The following is a 19,001-nucleotide window of genomic DNA, read 5'->3' as shown; positions in this document are numbered from 1 at the left end:
AACAATTAGTAGGGGAGTAGTAGGGAAGAAGGGGGTGAGGAGAGGTACAGAGACATCTGTTCAGGATGCCTGGTACACTGGGTATACTAATGCAGGAAAGCGGTTTCTGGCCTAGCAGGAAAATTCTGTGAGTCTACATGTGTACTTCAGCGACATCTTTATCTGTGTGTTCTTATGTCCACTGCAGGAGAGAGGGGGTGGGAAGGAATGCGCTGCACTCTCCATTCCCCAATCACTGGCTGGTTAATGAAGCATTCTACTCACCATGCTGCCTCAGTTATTTACCCAGAGAATGACAACCCATTCCCTACCCTGAGCCGAACACCTACTGCTCTGCTCTCAGCTCCCTGTCTTCCTGAGGGGGAGGCTGTATGTGTGGGAATGGTTTTCACATCAGTACAAAGCTTCAAATAAAGTGAGAACAAATATTTACTTTCGTTACATTCCATACAACTCAGAGAGAAAAAAAAAATTAAACTGCCTAATTTTCTTCACTATCTTACATTTTACTGTGGGTTAAAATTAATACTTTACACAAGCTTTTCCAATTCTTAGACCAAAAGAAGGCAATTGCTTGCTGACTGATCGATTTCAGCTGCTGTGGTCAAGTTTAATGCAATCCACTTGTTTGTATCCTCATATGAACATTTCATCGCACATGCATGTGTGTCCACACGCATACACCTCAGACAGGACAGAGGAAACCAGACTAGAGTCAAGTCCACACCATGCATATGTGTGTGTGTGGTACATGTGTATATGCGTGAGTCTAGAAAAAATTCCCAAGGCTATCTATAGTAAATTGTTTAACCGTCAAACAATTGCTTCTTAGGATATAGAAAACCCCTCAGCTTTTGCTCTGGAGCTTTTCTGACAAAAACCAAACAGAACATTTCTATCCAAAACCGTCTGAACGAAATTGTGATTGCTTCAGCCCATTTCTAGCTTATGAGCTAAGAAATCTGCTCTGCTGATGTATAAACTCTCTAAGAGCAAGGCGTGTGACATACTCATCTTTGTCCCTCACAATGCCCAGTAGAGCAAACAAATACCATCCAAACAAAATTCAGAAGTGGACAATGGGAAAGTCATTAAAGCCATTTCAAGATCAAGCCCATTATTTATCCCTAAGTTGGCTTTTTTTTCCCTCTCTCTTATCTCACAACTTCCAACAACCCAGCAACCATATTCACATACTGGAAATGACTCCCTTCTTTCTCCCACATGAATTTCACAGACCTGGAGTGAAAACCTCCCATTCCCCTGCAGAGACAGCCAGACTCAAAATGAGAATAGGCTGCTTTATGGATCCTAATATCCCAAGTTTTAATGAGGAAGAGGTATATCTCCCCATCAGAAGATTTACTTAAACCCAACACAGTGCAGCAAATACTCCAACTGCGAATTCACAAAAAAGAACACTGAGTTTATATAACTCAGGTGACAGGACCCAGATTCTAGTCTTGGCTTTATTCATTCATAGCTACATGGCATTGGGCAAGCCATTTTACCTGTAAGAATCCATTTACTTCATCATACAATGAGGGTAATAATGCACTATGTCATAAGATGATTGTGAAAAATCAGATGAGATAATATAGTCAAAAATGGCTTTTCAACGGCAAATGGTTACATGTAACACATTATTTTGTTTATTATAATAAGCGTTTCAGGCTCCAGGACTCAATAAGGCAAGGAAGGTAATGCGGTGAAGAAATGTAGTTCAGAGCCCCCAATCCCTTGTCATCTCTGTGTCTCATATGAAAATTAAGAGGCTTAGTAACCACATGTTAATACTTATTTGGCACTCTGCTGCTGACAAATGCTTTCACCTTTATTGTTTCATTCCACATGTATATGTAAATGTGTTGGTATTGGTTCAGTCTAGTTTTTTTAGATTATATGCCTTTGAGGTACCAGACACTGTGCTAGGCATTTTATATGTATTTTCCTCCCTGAATTCTCATAACAAACTATGAGCTAGGTAATAATATTCCCCTCTAAGAGATTAGGAAACTGAGTTCAAAAATATTAAGTAACTTTCCCAGAGTCACAAAACGAATAAGTGTAGGCTCTGAGTCCAAGTTTGTCTTATGCCAAAACCCATGTTTTCCCTCTATACTTCTCACTGGGCTATGTGTGTCCCTGGAGATACTTGGCAATATATCAGAGAGTGTTAGAAGCCCGAGGATCATTCTGACATATCTTATCAGATATCAATTTTATTTCATATTATGTCATTGAAGTGTGTGTGTGTCATTCACATTTGTTTTAATGCAAAACTAATGTGGGATAAGATGCAAAATTCACATACATTTTAAAAAGAAAATATAAAACTTCAAAGAAACTTTGGACTTTTGGCAGGCAGCTTGGAGGCCAGGTCCCTTTAGGCCCTTGGAGGGTTCATGATCACTCTTGTTTGCCTAGAGTTACTTCAGGGGCAAAGCATTAACCAAGCTCAGAAATCCCCAAGTCTCTGATTTGCTGCATCTAATGGCGGCCTCTAAAGAACCCATCCCAGCAGGATTTATATTATGACCTTTTCCAAAAGTTCTAATCACCCAAGATACCAAGAGGGGTCATGTTTCAGTAGAAAGGATTTTACTTTTACTTTTACTTTTACTTTTTTTTCCCCTTGGACTAAGGACCACTTTGGAAAAAGGCATCAGTCATCCCTGAACAGGTTTCTTTCTTTTACCTAATTCAGAAATCTCTTCGTGTTGTTGACCTTTCCATTTACCTAAAGAGGATCCTCTTCCCAAGCTTCCTCCGATGGGGCTGGGGATGCTGCTTTTGTTAGGCAGATTAACGGGGCTGGTTTTGCTGGCTGGGAAGAGGCTCTGGGTGGGAGATGTTGGGGACTTCACAGGCTCCGCTGTCTTGGGTCGGGAAGAGAGATTTAGCGGCTGTGCTGCTGCTTCATCCTATAAGAGTTTAACATAAATAATTATTAAAAAAAAAAGACAAATGAAGCACATTATCACTTAGTAAGCCACAGTTATTTTACACCTCAGAGACAATGCCACATTCTCCTACAATAATAACAAAAGAAGCTAATTATCTACCTCCTTGAAGATTCATCGGAAGGAAACCTCATTAATTTCCCTGTGTTATGCTTCTATTTACATTAACTGTGTAGTTGGATCATTCTTTTTGCCAAATTAAAATCTGAATTAGCTCACATTACAGCTTAATTTCCTAATGTGTTTTCAAGGATCTAAATTAACCTAGGGCATTTACAAAGAATTATTTAAAATTTCAGCAGCTCTGTAGTGCTTTTGTGTTATTCTCTCTGAAAAGTTCCTGCAACTATAAATAGGCTCTGCAGCTAATTTTTTAATATATATTTTAAATCAAACAATTGCAAGTACTTTAAAAATGGAAACACAGGCTTCTTCTGCTCTCCTGGGCCTCTGCCCAGGGAGCCACATGCCACAGCATGGTTTCTATGTGGCTTTCTGGGTGTGGACACCCCTCATGGTCTAAATTCTGGTCTCTATTCAGGTTTAAAATTAATTTTTGCAAAGAGCAAGCAAACATTATAATTATGTTTTACATACCATGCTATATGTAATCTATTTTTCATGTCTAAAGTGATGTCTCTTTATATTCTTTGCTATGTATATTTACAGAATGTCTATTTTAAGATGCCTGTCCTTCTATACTGGGCACAGTATTCAAGTATCTGAGTTGTAACTCTAGTGTAACCAGGAGCTTGAAAGCTAAACTCCTTGCCTTTGTCTCATTCAGCCTGTAGTTAAAGACATAAAACAACATGTCCATTGTTTTAGAAACTAGTTGTAATATAAACATACTCATTTAAATATTCAGTTTTAAGATCTATATTATTGCGTTCTACAGTAAAATTGTCAGCAAATGTTAACTTCTGTTTTGTTTCTGAGAAGACACAGAGAATTTTATTAATGTCACTTTTTAAAACACAACAGAGCTTAGAAACAGAACATCCTCCCCTTTGGGAAGAGAGCCTGATCCTAGCTAATCTCCTCTATAAGTTCTCCCTTAGTACCATGGTCATTTAAGGGAGGACAGAAAGAGATTCCAGAAAAGGCTACTCAGGAGGAAGATTAGAGAGAGAAAATAGAAACAACATGGACAGAGAAGCCAGTATATACACCAAGCACTGTGCTAGATATTTTCACGTATATTAGTTCATTTAACTATAAGTCTATAAGTCTACGAGGTTGGGCAGTATTATTCTAAATTCACAAGGGAGGAAGGGTCAGAGTGACAAAATCATTGTTCAGAGTCATACATGGAAGGACAACATCTGAATTCTAGTTTACTGGACTCCAAATCCCAGGTCCCTTTTCTATTAAACTATCAAAGAAAATAAGTCATTTGATAATGTAGTGAATTTTTTTTTGTCTTGGTGGGAAATAGATAATCTGACCCATCTCTGTTGCAATGTACATTTATCTTTATCTCTAGACATAGGATGGAGTCTTAGGAAACACGACTGCATCATTATGCATGTCAAAAATGTCTTATGTGCTTGATTACAATTTACTTCTCTTTACTCTGCACTCAAAGGATATTTAGACTAATTATTTCCTTTACTTCTATCTAAGTAATAGTGACTTATATGCTAGGTATCTAGTTTTCTCCATGTTTGTTTTATTTGGGGTTCACTGAGCTTCTTAGGTATCTGAGTTCAGACTGTTCTTCAAAGTTGGAAAATTTTCAGCCATTACTTCTTCAAATATATTTTTCTCTTCCTTCCTTTTCCTTCTGGGGTTCTGGGCACACACATTAGGCCAGCTGATGTCTCACAGCACTGACAGTCTTCTTTCTATATATTTCATTTGGGATAGTTTCATCATTCTGTCATCAAGTTCACTAATCTTTCCTTCTCTGATGTCTAATCCCCTCAGTATTAGTCCAGTACACTTTTCATCTCAAAAACTATAATTCTCGGGTACCTGGATGGCTCAGTTGGTTAAGCGTCTGCTTAGGCTCAGGTCATGATCCCAGAGCCCTGGGATGGAGCCCTACATTGGGCTCCCTGCACAGTGGAAAGCCTGCTTCTCCCTCTGCCACTCCCCCTACTAGTGCTCTCTCTCTGTCAAATAAATTAAAAACAAAAACAAAGACAAAAACAAACAAACAAATACCATATTTCTCATCTCCCAGACATTCCATGGATGTGTTTTACATCGTACCTTATAATGCTCATGTTTTCTTCTATCTTCTTAAACATATGGGGCTTATAACATCTATTTTTCTCAGCTTTGAATATACCCTGATTATTTATTTTTATAATTCAATGATTGCCACTTCTGCTAACAATGCTGCTGGGCATGGATGGGAAGCATCTACTAACTCCCAATCAAGTAAATTCTTTTTCACCATGGCAGGCCCAATATTGGTTCTCATAGCATGCCCTGGCCTGACAGAAATTTCATGGGTGTTTTCTAGAAGGAAGATTTGGCTATTCTTCATTTGGCTATAGCTCGGTGACTCTGTAGTAGCTGTCTTAACTACAGTCTTAACTACTAACTCTATCATCTGTGCCATTTTGGGATCTGTTTCTATTGATTGATTTCTCTCCCTATTATTATTCATATTTTTTTGCTTTTATAAAAGCCTGGTAATTATTGAATGGATGCTACACACTATGAATTTTACATTGCTAGATGTTGGAGTTCATGTTCGTGAATTCTTTCAAATAATTGTGGACTTTGTTCTGAGACAGAAAAGTTTGGCCCTTTCTAGGCTTGCTTTTAAGCTTGTGAGGTAGGTACTAATCTAGGGATAATTTGGCCTCATTACTGAGGTATCACCCTTTGGGCAATACTACTTGATACCCCTTACGTCAGAAGATCTTTCCACTCTGGCTAATGGGAACACAAATCATTCTCAGTCATTCGTGAATCTTGCAGGTGCTTTGCCTGCTACATCTGGTATTTTCCTCAGGCCTCAGAGAGTTTCCTCATATGCATATGCCGATCAATACTCTGCTAAATACAGGGGAATCTCCTACAGATTTTCAGTATTCTCTCGGTGTACAGCTCTCTCCTCCTTGGTACTCTGCCTCACAAATTCTGCCTACCTTGGTATCCCAAAACTCTGAACTCTATGTCTCTACTCAGAGAGCCTGCCATGTTCCACGTAAGTACTTGTCTTTGTACTATGACCTAGAAACTACCTCTAGACAGTAAGCTGGAGTAACTGTAGTACTTGCCTCACTTGTTTCTCTTCTCTCAGGAATCACTGTCTTATAGTCGTATTGCAAATGTCTGAGAATCATTGTTTTATATATTTTGTCCTGTGTTTCAGTTGCTTAAGCTGGAAACTAAATCTGATCCCAGTTCCTCCATTACAGCTAAAAATGGAAATCCTCTAGGTATTTAATTAGGCTCTCTTTTGTTATACAAATGGATAGTTCAATTACAACCACCACCACCAGCACCACCATCATCTTCATCAGATCATCATCATCACAATCATTACTATACTTACATTTATGGAATACTCACTATATGCTAGAGGGTTTAAGGCCCATAATATTAACTCTCATTTTTCAGAGCAGAAAACTAAGGTTAAAAGAAGTAACTTGCCCAAAGTGACACAGATGGTAAAAGTGGTAGAACTAAAATTTGAACCAAAAAAATTCTGATTTCTGATGTTGATAATTATAGCAGATAAAAATTCTGAGTGAAAGAAGGTGTATAAGACCATCTATGCTTAATTTTGCTACCTTCAGCAAAATGTGCCCTATGTCATGTGGTCATGTTATATACAGAGGGAAAGCAATGATTATAGACAGAATTATATTTTAGTGACCATAATCCACTCAATTACCAATTCATGAGATTATTCTCAGAACTTCTTCAGTAATAGGTAGAATCTATTTTTTTTAATTGAAAAAATTTGCTTTATGCCCTGATCTATATATTTTTACCCACACATACAATAAACAATATAGTAAGCATAAAGAATGTTTCCTTTGTTATTAACATAAAATACAGTCAAGTCAAATTATATAGAGAACTCCCTAAGAATTTGCATGTGGTCAAGTGAGTAATAAAACTCAGTTGGCCCACAAAGCTGGAATGGTAAAAGCAGATGTAAACTTGAATTTAACCAGGGAACATTTTACTCATCCAGTAAAGGCTTGGTTTGGTGCAGTTCCATTTGGCCAACTCACTTACAAAATGACTTTTTCATGTTAAAATATCTAATACCCAATATCTCAAGTAAAAAATGTTTGATATGTTCATATTCTAACAACTATAATTAAACAAAGTGCTTTGGTTTGAGTTGTAGTGTTCTGACTCTTATTCACAAACAGAAATTCTTGGAACACAAAAGAGATAGCCTGTTTCCATAAGTAATGTTACCTTATTAAATGTAAGCTGCCTATTGTTATGCCTCAATATTTCTAACAATAAAGCATAAATGTTCATCTATTTCTCTGGAGAATTTAAAGCATGGGTGGCATTAAATTAATTCCTATCTTCACATTATAGAAAATAAAATAATTTCAGTGGTTTTGTAGTATTTGATGCTGTTTTGTTGGCCTTAGATGTTTCCCTTGTGAAAATTTAATAATTGCAAAGTTTCTCCAAATGCGGTACTTTGGGTACATTACAATAATACCTCTGTGCTTAGCATATGTCTCTAAGTAGGTAAGTCAGTGATACAAAGCAATTGTTTCTCTGAACTATATTATAAAAACCAACCAGTACCACCTATAGGTACCAGCTGCAGCACAAAGTTGGAGCATATCATCCATTTTCCTCTGTCGCCAAATAATGCCCAGGTGCCACGTTTTAAGACACTGAGAATTAGTGAGGAAAGGCCTCTATAGCTGTCCCAGCCATAACCTGAGAGAGCCTGTTTATCCTCTCAACCACAAGGCATCAAAGGATGAATAGATAATGACACCACTCATTCCTCAGAGCCCACATTAACTATTCCTGAAGAAGAGACCTTTATCAACAAACTGTATGAAGTTCAGCAATAGATTCTTTTCCGTCCCCTTTTTCTTAAATCCAAAGTTTTGAGAACCTCCTTTCATGATACTATAAGTTGGCTCCCACCTGTTTAAAGAACTTTGAGAGAAAGTGTCACAAGTCTATGACAAAGACTGGCAATAAAACCATGGCCATTCATGCCAGTGAACATTAAAAAATAAAAGCCAGAATCCAAAGGGGAAAAACTCCTGAGAAGTGAGTTTGCAGATTTAGGTAAAGATCTCACAATATGGCACTATTGTTATCAAAAGGGAAACACCTGTTTCTCAGTGCTCAATCATGAAATTTACCATAATGAGGAGCATTTGGGGTTCCTTTATGCTGCTATGCTTCCTGCTGTTCATTCCCATCCCAGTCTCGTTCACTACTTTTCTTGTGAAGCTGTTTTCCAAACTGTTTTCACAATCCTGCAAAGCAAGTACCTTAACTTGAGTTACAGGGCTGGTCCCTCTCTTTTCATTTTTTATCCCGGTAGGTGAGACTGCCCCTGCTGTGTTTGGTGGCTGTGGAGCCGATGGCATCTTTGCTCCAGGTGACACCTGCATGCTGGCCAGCTGAGCTGCATAGAGCTGCTGCAAAACAGGGAAGACAAACGTTATCTTTTTAAATGCAGCTGAAATTGAGTTTCATGAAACAAAAAGCGAAAAACAAAACAAAACAAAACAAAACAACTTACCGTATTGTTAGATAACTATTTCTCTGACAGCCTTGCAATTTCTCTTTCACTACTTTTTTAAAGAGGAAATAAGAGAGACCAAATAATATAAAGAAAGAGTACTAGTATGAGAGCCATCGTCCTGTTCCTGGTCCTTCTGGCAATCACTTTATGGACCTGAAGAAAGAGTTTGGTTGCTCTAGAACTCAGTTTCTTCGGTACAAAAAGGAATTTGACTAAATGGTTTCTATGATTCTTTCTAGTGCCTAAAATTGTTCTAAAAAGTTCTTCAAATATCAGTATGTCCATTCATGTAATTTTAATATTCATGAACTAAGTAACTAATCTGAACTTTCCTAGGGATTCCTGGAAGAACATTGTTCTTATTCAATACTGACCAAGCCCCTCTGGGGATGCTGATCCTTCTGGTTGATAAGAATGCTGCCCTAAAGATCCCGGAGGCCCAAGAGCAGTCACTGTTTTCTCGAGGTCTTATTTCTAGGCAGCATATAACATAATCCTCAAGAGAATATAGCCAGATTATTGACCAAAAAGTGAAATGAAATGAAATGGAATGAAATGAAATAAAATAAAGCTTCTTTTTCCAACACAGGATGTTAAATCCTTAACTGTTGATTAATAGCTTTTGGGTGAAACTGGTAATAAATGAATGTGTTAACCTGCTATGGTTAACCAGAATTCTGATACCTCAGTCCTCACACTATTTAATGCTTGGAAACCCCATTCAAATATTTTTTTTTTTCTTCTTATAATCAAGATTAAGCCATTACCTTGATAGTCATATTTCTAGCATAATAAATAGAGAGCTTCCTAGTTCATCAACCACAGAGAAAATAGCTCAAACTTTGCCATATTAGTAAGGGGGGGGGGAAACAGGTGGTTTGTGTGTAATTTCCAGCATTACTATCATTCAGATGGACAAATAAAAAAAATTACAGTAATCAAAAACAGACCTTTCAGCACATGTAATTAAATGAAAGCTTAATAAAGAATAATTTGCAAGAGCCAGATGTGCTTATGTCATGATTGTTGCTTTCTTTGGAACAATTTTTCTAATATAACAAGCCTCTAAAGAAATTAAAGTTTCATAATTCTGTATGTGCAATGACTCAGTGGCAAGAAAAATTCACAAGTAAGAGTCAGTCAAACTGCAGAAGTTAGGGGGAGAAAAGGCTGCCTCTTCTGTTTCCTTTTTACTCTGTGGTATCCTTTTCCTTTGAAATGCAGCCAGGTGTCTTCAAAGGGGGTGGGGGCAAGTGAAGCTTCTGAAATTTTTCTGCTTGGATAAAGCCACTGAAGAAAAGTTTTCTACTGAATGGAGTGAAGACAAGAGCTGAGAAAGTGTCGGCCACAGTATCCAGCGTTGTGACCAATATGCCCTCCTACTGAGTATTGAAGAGTCATGGAATCTTAGAGAGGCGAGAGTCCTTACGTATCATTTATGCCTTCATTTTCCCTCAATAATTCACAAGATCAGAAGAAAGTCAATTTTACTCAATGTTGACTTTCCAGGGAACTTCAACTAGTGAAAAAAAAAAAAAAACACAGAAAAACAAACCCTCAGGAACAAATCTATTTTTTAAAAAGCTGACTAAATTCAGAAAACCTTCAGATTGAACAATACAGTCGTTCTTGCTTTTTAGAAATAATGTAAATTGCTCCTCTAAAGCTTTGATAACCATTTATTTCATATCGCTTTCTAGTGGTTTGTACCTAAGAGGAAAGACCCCAGAAATGCTGAGATTCCTCAGAATTCCTTGTGAGCTGTGATCACTGACCGTGCGTGGGAACAAGCAGCATCGCCACATGCCATGAATTTACAGAGCTGGGTCAGCTGGACAGTAGGATATCAGATAAGATTGAGTAGAATAAGCCTTGAAATAAAAACCAGAAAATAGAGCCCAATATAAAGATAGAAGGCACTCATGAAAGTAAAAATTGTCACATCCTGTCTAACAAAATATATAATTTTAGATGTAAGTACCATGCTTTTCAGACTGAAGACTTCAGATCTGACCTAGATAAAAAGAATGCCTTTCACTGAATAGGTACAGGTTTACCAAACGATTTCACAGACAGCTCATCTTCTAAGCTAACATTAATTGAAGATGTTCTATATGCAAGTCTCTGTGTTAGAAGCGGTGGAGGATTCAAAGTCTTGCAACAAGCACATGGTTTTGGAGAAGATGTAAGATATAGACCCTGAACATCTGATGTGCACCTTTTTTGTGCCACTTACTACTTTTTTTTAAACCTGTGTTCAGTTATGCACACACGTCTTATCATGTTGGATAGACTGTAAGCTTACTGAAGTCACCATCCACCTGATTATTGCTGAATGCCTAGCAGCAAAAATAGTGCCTTGCACATGAAAGATAACCAATCAATATTTTCAGGATTAACATACTATATAAAATCACTGGCTGTTAGGAAGGACAGATATTCTCTACAAATGAGGCAACAGAAGTGGTATGTGATGATATTTGTTGTATATAACAACTAATTTTATGCTGCTGAGTTTAAAAAAAAAGGAAAATAAATCCAGCCTAAATTAAATTACGCTGTTTCACCAGAAATTATTCTTTTGAAGTCATTTGTTAAAATGCTAACTAGAAAGTTTTTCAATAACTGCTAACTTCAGTCACCTGTCTCAAACTTTTCTGACACAAATTCTACTGTTGAGCAGCAACTGTGGGGTAGTACCAATTTTTCTTCTCAGTCTAATTAGTTATGAACTTAAAGTTCTCTAAATGTTGCTGTATCCTTTTTTGGAAGAACACAAAATATGAGTTATTCAAATAAATAGCTTTAGTTAAAAAACTCCTTTGTGGGCTAATGGTTTGGGAAAAAGAAAAGTTAAACTCTAATTAACTATTGCATAAGAGTTTACAAAAGTGTCATTCCCGATAGGATTCGGAGATCACAGTCCATAGTCACAGTGATAAAATGATGAATATTCATTTCCAAACACAGTTGAGGTTTACAAAACCAACAATGTAGTAAAGCTTATAACAGGCTTAGCCAGAGTCTCATAAACATGTAAACTTTGGTGAAGACTGTTACCGTAAATATAGATTTTTTTCCATTTCGATTTTGAAAAATGTTCAGTGGTTGTTTGGGATATTGTTTCTTTATCCAAGATATATAAAAGACATGCAGTGCGTACATGTAAAAAATGAGCCTAGCTAAATATTTTTTTCAAAATCATAAAATCACTCATATTTTATGGGAGCATTTTAAGAAATGCTTTTACTATTTTATGGCTAAAAATATTCCACCTGTATTATTATTAGTTTAGGTTTAATAAAGTAGCCAGTATTAAGAGTTTTGGTACGTTGAAAAATGCCACACTTAACCCCAAAACTGAAGGAGTTTTCCTAGATTATTTAGTCTAGTCTCACCTCCTCATTCCGCTGATGCACAGAGGACTACAAAAGAGAAGTACCACATCAAGACAGCATAACTAGTTAGCACTGGTGTTAGAAGGACACTCATTCAACATCACCACTTAAAGTAGAAATGACTGTATGATGAACCAACCATTACACCTTGCAGGCACATTTCCAGCATTGATGAATCTGTTCCATGGTAAATCTTTATCAAACGCTTACCATTAACTAAACATTACACTAAAAACCAGAGGTGCAACAACAAGCAACTCTGAAATAGTCCCTGCCTTAACGGAGCTAGAAAGAAAAACTGATATTAAGTAAATGCTTAGACATTAATTATGAATTATGGTTAGGTATGGTTAGGTGCTAAGAAAGAAAAATACAGAATGTCAAAAGATGATGGGACAAAGGTATGTAACAGTCTGGAGAATCAAAATAGCTTCTCTAAGGAAATAATACTTTAAGTAAGAATTATCCAGGTGGAAAGAACATTCCAGAAAAAAGAACACTGATTATTATGGCTCTGAGGTAGAAAAGAAGATAAGATTTCAAGAAACCAAAAAAGGGCTAATGTGGCAAGACTATTAAGTGAGGGTGGAGTGGCATGAGAAGAGACTAGAGAGGGGTACAGTCTTATAGGTCACATTAGTCATTTTAGACTTTATCCCTCAAAAAAGAAGTTATCCAGAAAAAGCAGTGAACCAAAACCAAGATACAAAGAATCTTTCCTATGCTTTACCACTAACTCACTGACCAATCTTTTAAATACATTAGATTAAGAAAGTCCTATGAAGGGGTGCCTGGGTGGCTCAGTAGGTTAAAGCCTCTGCCTTCGGCTCAGGTCATGATCCCAGGGTCCTGTGATCGAGCCCCACATCGGGCTCTCTGCTTGGCGGGGAGCCTGCTTCCCCCTCTCTCTCTGCCTGCCCCTCTGCCTACTTGTGATCTCTGTCTGTCAAATAAATAAATAAATAAATAAATCTGAAGGGGGAAAAAAAAAAAAAAAGTCCTTTGAAGAGCTCACAAATCCATAAGTATATACCTCTAATACTGTTTCTAGAGTAGCCCGAGACTAGCCTTAAAAAAACCTATCTTGTGGGGTGCCTGGGTGGCTCAGTGGGTTAAAGCCTCTGCCTTCAGTGCAGGTCATGATCCCAGGGTCCTGGGATCGAGCCCCGCATTGGGCTCTCTGCTCAGCACCCGCTTACCCCCCACCCTCTCTGCCTGCCTCTCTGCCTGCTTGTGATCTCTGTCTGTCAAATAAATAAATAAATAAATAAAATCTTTAAAAAAAACCAAAAAACCTATCTTGCATTTGGATCCTAGTGATACTTTAATAACTAGGCCTACTTACATTCAGCACAAAATGATATGTCTACCCAACTCAGCCTTATGGTGAAATTCTTGAGTGTCTTGGAGTATATACACTAGCTATGATCAGGACCTAAAAAATATATTGTGCCAGAGTCACTTTATAACACTATTGCACTTGAGAAGAGAGGCTTGCTTTACCCCCAGTACAGCCAAATTCATGTCAAATTATAATGAGTGGTGTCACGGTGTACCTACTATTTAACATAATGTGAAATATGCAGGTGTATACATATACACCTGCTTTCAGTGATAAAAGCATGTAAGATCTCCAGTGGAGAGCTCCATAGACAAAAAGGTGCAAGGCCCATATTCTCATAATCACACGATTTTCACATAACCACATAATCACTCACCCAGCCATCCAATCATCACCCCCATTCATTCATGGCTTCATTCAACAAGCATGCACTGTGCACTAACTCGGTCAGGCATTTTAAATTTATTATTTTATTTAGTTTTCAAAATAATTATATAAAATATAAAATATTATCTGTTTTAGAGTCAGTCTCACTTTAAAGCCCATGTGCTTTAAATAAGCTCTACAGTGAATAATAATGAAACCCATTTCCTGTTCCTAGCCACCAGACAAGAATCATTGTCCAAGGAGAAGAGAGATTCTGATGTTGCTACTGTTCCAAGTTCTCAAATAGCAAACTATATTACCAGATGTCTTGCAGCGACTTTCTCTCAAATGGCACTTCACAGTCCTCAAATACGGAAACAGTTAATGGTACCACCAGCCACCTTGAAGAAGCAAGGGGCACAATTTTAATCTAAACAACTCCCTTCTCCAGCCAATCTCCGAGCCATAAGAGAAGACACTCGAAATACCCTAGTGACACATATTTGATAGACTGATAAAGTAAAAAGAACTGTGCAGGGCATAGGTAGAAATAGGAGAACTTGATAAACATGGAAATTGTCAGGGGCTTTAAATTGGCACCTGTACGCTCCAGTATACGGAAACCGATAGTAAAAAAGCAGGCACAGCTTCACACACTAGATTCTCTTTGGAGTAAATTCTCTTGTGTTTTGTCATTTCAATTAGAAAGGGCATTTTAAAGTGGCCTGTCGAAATCTGGCCTAGAGAGGAAGAAAAAACACTTTCCCTCAAATACAGCTAGCCTATTGGTGGATGACGAAGTAAGGAAGGGGAGGGAACATGCTCTTCTGTAAAAACAGATTCAACAGGCTCTCGTGAAAACTTCCAACCCCGACCCTTATATTCACCCCACCTGCTGCAGCCACGTGTAATATCTGGGAACCCCAGACCCCTAGCCCTGGTTAACTCAGATTCTGTTCTTGTGCACCACACACTACTGGGGGTGGAAGGAGGGGGCGGGCAATTGGAGGAGTTGGAAGAAACAAGCAGGGTGGGTGAGAGGCATTTTTAAGGAAATGTCAATATTTACTTGATTGATGCTGCCTAACACTAGGCCCCAAGCCTTGCTCAGTTCTCCAGGGACACCCTGGGTTTTGTTACCTTCTCAAAACAATGCTGATGACCATTCCTCTGCCTACCAAGCAAGGCACGCTATGAAGCTGGACAAGTTCAGCTGTGAGGCTGTGAGAGGGTGGAACGGAGACAGGGGTAATTAAGCAGCATGATTTAGTGCTTGTTCAGCACAGAAAGAAAATATGTCAGTAACAAGTCATTACAGACTGGTTGGGGGGGCTGGGGGAGCTCAGAGAAAGCTTAAAAATAATTTGAAAGAGATCACAAATACTTTTACTTCTCATAAACCTCCAATGTCAACAAAACGATCCAGGAAATATAGCTGTGGTTTTATGGAAGGAAAGAACTGAAGACCTTGTTTTTCAGCATAGAAGGTACTTGTTTAGCTATACCCCTAATACTTGACACCAAAGAAAACTGGCTGTCGGGATAGGAGATGAGAAGGAATAGGGGAAGATCTACCACCCCCACCCCTCACATATGAGGTTAATTTCCAAGTCAGCCTCCTTGGTTCTCCTGCCATATTCTTTCTTTTCCTATTAACCCCACTTGTTTGTCATAGTCCTACTCATCTTTTAAATCTCAAGTCAAAAATCACTTTCCCTTAAAGCCTTATCTGATCCCTGCCAATTTTGTGCTCCCACCATCTCTCTTGTACTCCCGCGTACTCTATGGAATCTCTCTCTCTCTCTCTCTCTTTTTTTTTTTTTCATGTCTTGATCTCCCAGCAGATCCCAAGCTGTTTAATGGAAGGACTCAGTCTTATTTATGTCCTTAGCACTTAATATCATGCTGGATGTTTAATAGATGCTCTGTTAACAATGACTAAAACTCCTTTATTTCCTTTCTTGTCTCTATCATTTTGGAATCATTATCATTTCTGCCCACACCCTTTTCTTCATACACCTTTCCTCACACCTTGTCCAAAAGGAACTCCAGAAATGGAAGTCATCTTTCTCTGTTTTGGTTTTCTTGAACCTATAAGCCTATGGGTTCCTTAAGTCACTGCACCTATTTTCTTGCAGGTAAACACCAGATAACAACATTAGCAGAAGAAAGAACTGTAAACATCATCTAATCTAATCCCTTTGCTTTACAGAGGGGGAACTCAAATTTATTAAACAAAGGTGATTTGCATAAGAATACCAACTGGTGAGCAGAAGATAGATGGAAATTTAGAACCCAGATTCACTACCTGCCCCCTCCAGTGTTCACAGGGACTCTTTTCTCCTTGTGTTCTGTTCTCTTAGGAACTCAGTGCAAATAGAATATGTACATTTTATCAGAGCTCTTGATCCGGACTACATAAAAGGATTGTTTTCCCTCCATTCCCCTGGAATTCAAAGAGAACTGTATGCTATATGTGCTTGACAAGTAATCCCTGGGCACCCGAGAATAATTTATGTTGTAGAATTTTATTTTAATATTTGTTTTAAAATGTACAAATTTTAAAACTCAACTACAGTAATTAGCTTAAGGTAATTATTATAATCACGTTAAGGTGTTTTCAGATTTTTAAAATGAAAGTTTATGCAAATACACACAAAGGGCCAAAAATCTGTCTCAGGTGAGAGCGGACCTATTTCAACCCCTTTGAGACTTCAGCTCTTTGCCCTTCCACAACAACCAGAGGAAAAATAGGACAAGAATGGACTATAAGCCATTGGAAAGCCAGGACCTGTTTAATTCATTTCATTATCCCCTGCAGCCTGCTCAAGAATGTCAAGTAAAGAAAAATGAATTGAAAAAAGAGTTTTCCTGGCTAGAGATCCTCTCACTTATTTTCTTAAGCGCTGAGTAACTCCTCTGACATAACCCATTGTGCTTATGGGGTGGGGAGGCAAGGGGAGAATAGGCTGGGTGTGGAGGAGAGGAGAAGCTGTAAAAAAAAAAAAAAAAAGAATGAAAGAAAAGAAAAGGGGAAAGGTTCAGGTTAATGGTCCTACCTTTCCATGAAGAGAACTTTAAAAAAAAAAATTCTGAATCCATCAGGTTGAGCACCCAGGCAGTCATCTGCTACAACAACAACACAGCGCAACACAACACAAAAAACAGCAGAATTCCTTCTTGGGTTACACCAATTACATCAGAATGAGTCCAGAAGAGCTTTTCCTCATGGAACATAGTTGCACAGTGCAAATAACCAAGTATAAATAAAGCAAACCCCTAATAATTTTAACCAGAAAACTCAGACTCTCCTTGCTACTTCCAAGTATCTTTCTTGCAGGGTGCCAAATAAAGTATGTAAATTCATAACGCTTTATTTACAGAAATAAAGCTCAGTCATTGAAACAATTAGTACTTTGGTTCTCGAAGCAAGTTAGTCAAAGAGGTGATAATGAGGGCAGTTGGAAACCAACATTATGGGAATGAATCTGACTGCTTTCCTCCTGTTTCCAAGAGCTGGGCAAGCACTGCTGAAGAGACCCAGCTCTCTGAATGTGCTCCAAGTGGTACAGCTTGCATTTGTAACGCTCTTTTAACTCTCTAGTCACAGAGCCGTAGCTCATCAGGGAAACTTAAACAAGTGCATCTTGACTCTACCAATAGGAAATAAACACTTGTCGAGGAGTCCAGAAGTTGGATTTGAAATCTAAGCATTATTTCCCATGACCTTTAAGTCACAGGGAAGTTTCAATGGGTATATATATATTTGAGTACATGTGCTCAGTGCAGTAAAGTACTTTTTTAGTAAACGAGTTAGGTTCCTAATACTTAAAAGCATTGTTTCTTTGTAACCAAAAGGTGTATTTTGGTTCAGATTCATTCAAAAATTATTTACTGAGTGGTTACTAATGGCCAGGCACTATTTGGGAAAACAGAAGTGAGCAGTGATTTGGGGGCAAGGAGAGGAGAGGAGAAGACAGAGAAGATGATAAATAAGCATGTAGATATATGTAACTTGGATGCTAATATGTGCCATGGAATATTAAGTGACCAGGTATATGGATATGGAGGAGGGAGGATTTTCAAACATTGAGGAGGTCAGGAAAACTAAAAGAAGGGGCATGTGAGTAGAGACCTGAAAGAAGTGGGGGAGTCAACCATGTCACTACCTGGGGACAGCATCCCAGGCAGAGGCAATGGATTGATGAATGTCCTGAGGCAAAGAGATGCTTGGGCTTGGAATGTATGAGGAACAGCAAGGAGGCCAGTGTGGCTGGGGCAGAGTGAGCTGGGCAAAGGGTGATGGGTCAGATGTCAAAGAGAGGGCAAGGGAGCCAAATCATGTAGACCTCAAACACTATCAAACAGACTTCGGATTCCATTCCGAGTTTCCAGGTTTCTAGGAAACACCATTACAACAACATGGCAGACCTGGAAATCCCTCAGCAATACCCACAGAAAAGTCTGGAGAGATGCCAGGACTGCCTTGCCTTGGCCCATGATGACTGTCAAGAAACCAGATGCTGTTGCTTGAAAAATATTCTACAACTGCTCAGCTTCTATGCCCTTCGATTTCCATCCATAATGAAGCCTCCAAAACAACAGAATGAAGACAAATATGAGTGACTATTCAATGAAAAAAAAAGGTAAGTTTTTATTTAAATTGTTAAAAATATATATTGGGGAAAACAAAAATTGTATGAAAGAAAAGTATAATATTTTCTAAATGCTATTTTTCTTCACTTTAATCAATGGACAAAACAAATGCTGCTGGTTGGAAATAAACAAGTTTATTATGAAACTGTTTTTAGTGTTTTTAAACTGAACTTGGTTTTTAATTTCTCAGGAGACTGTGGAAGACTGAACATAAGAGTCATGCTAATGAACACAATTCATGCCTATGATGAAATGCACAGATTTATTAAACAGAAATTTCATATCAATAATATTAACATGAAGTGTACATTTGTAATAAATATTCAGGGAGGTAAGGATGTATTTTGAATTCACTTTTAAGCAATCCAGTAAACCCGATAAGAAATAATACAAAATGTCTTCTTACTTTACCCTTTTATTTTCTCCTGTATTTTTTAAATTCAAATAAATGGTTTACGGTGTTTCAGAACCACCTCCACTAACTGTCATTTTCTGAACTACAAATTATTAATATTGCCAATTGGAGAAGTTCAGCATATTTTGCCATATGTAAATATGCCATC

The 19,001-nt window shown here is 38.0% G+C and overlaps 1 protein-coding gene across 3 annotated transcripts in view; it reads right to left on the bottom strand.

The window, feature by feature from the left end:
- The window catches only part of SOX6 (SRY-box transcription factor 6), a 596,389-nt gene that overhangs the window by 75,587 nt on the left and 501,801 nt on the right, over nt 1-19,001 (bottom strand). For all 3 annotated transcript variants that reach the window (XM_080816117.1, XM_080816115.1, XM_080816116.1), the window contains exons 10-11: nt 8,420-8,569; nt 2,741-2,924 (exon numbers count right to left, since the gene is read on the bottom strand). In XM_080816117.1, coding sequence (XP_080672243.1) covers nt 2,741-2,924; nt 8,420-8,569 — 334 coding nt within the window. The remainder of the gene's footprint in view (nt 1-2,740; nt 2,925-8,419; nt 8,570-19,001) is intronic.

Source organism: Martes martes (assembly GCF_963455335.1).
Source record: "Martes martes genome assembly, chromosome: 10".
Classification (NCBI taxonomy): domain Eukaryota; kingdom Metazoa; phylum Chordata; class Mammalia; order Carnivora; family Mustelidae; genus Martes; species Martes martes.
Note: the sequence above shows the minus strand (reverse complement) of the source record. Positions and strands in the feature narration are given on the sequence as shown.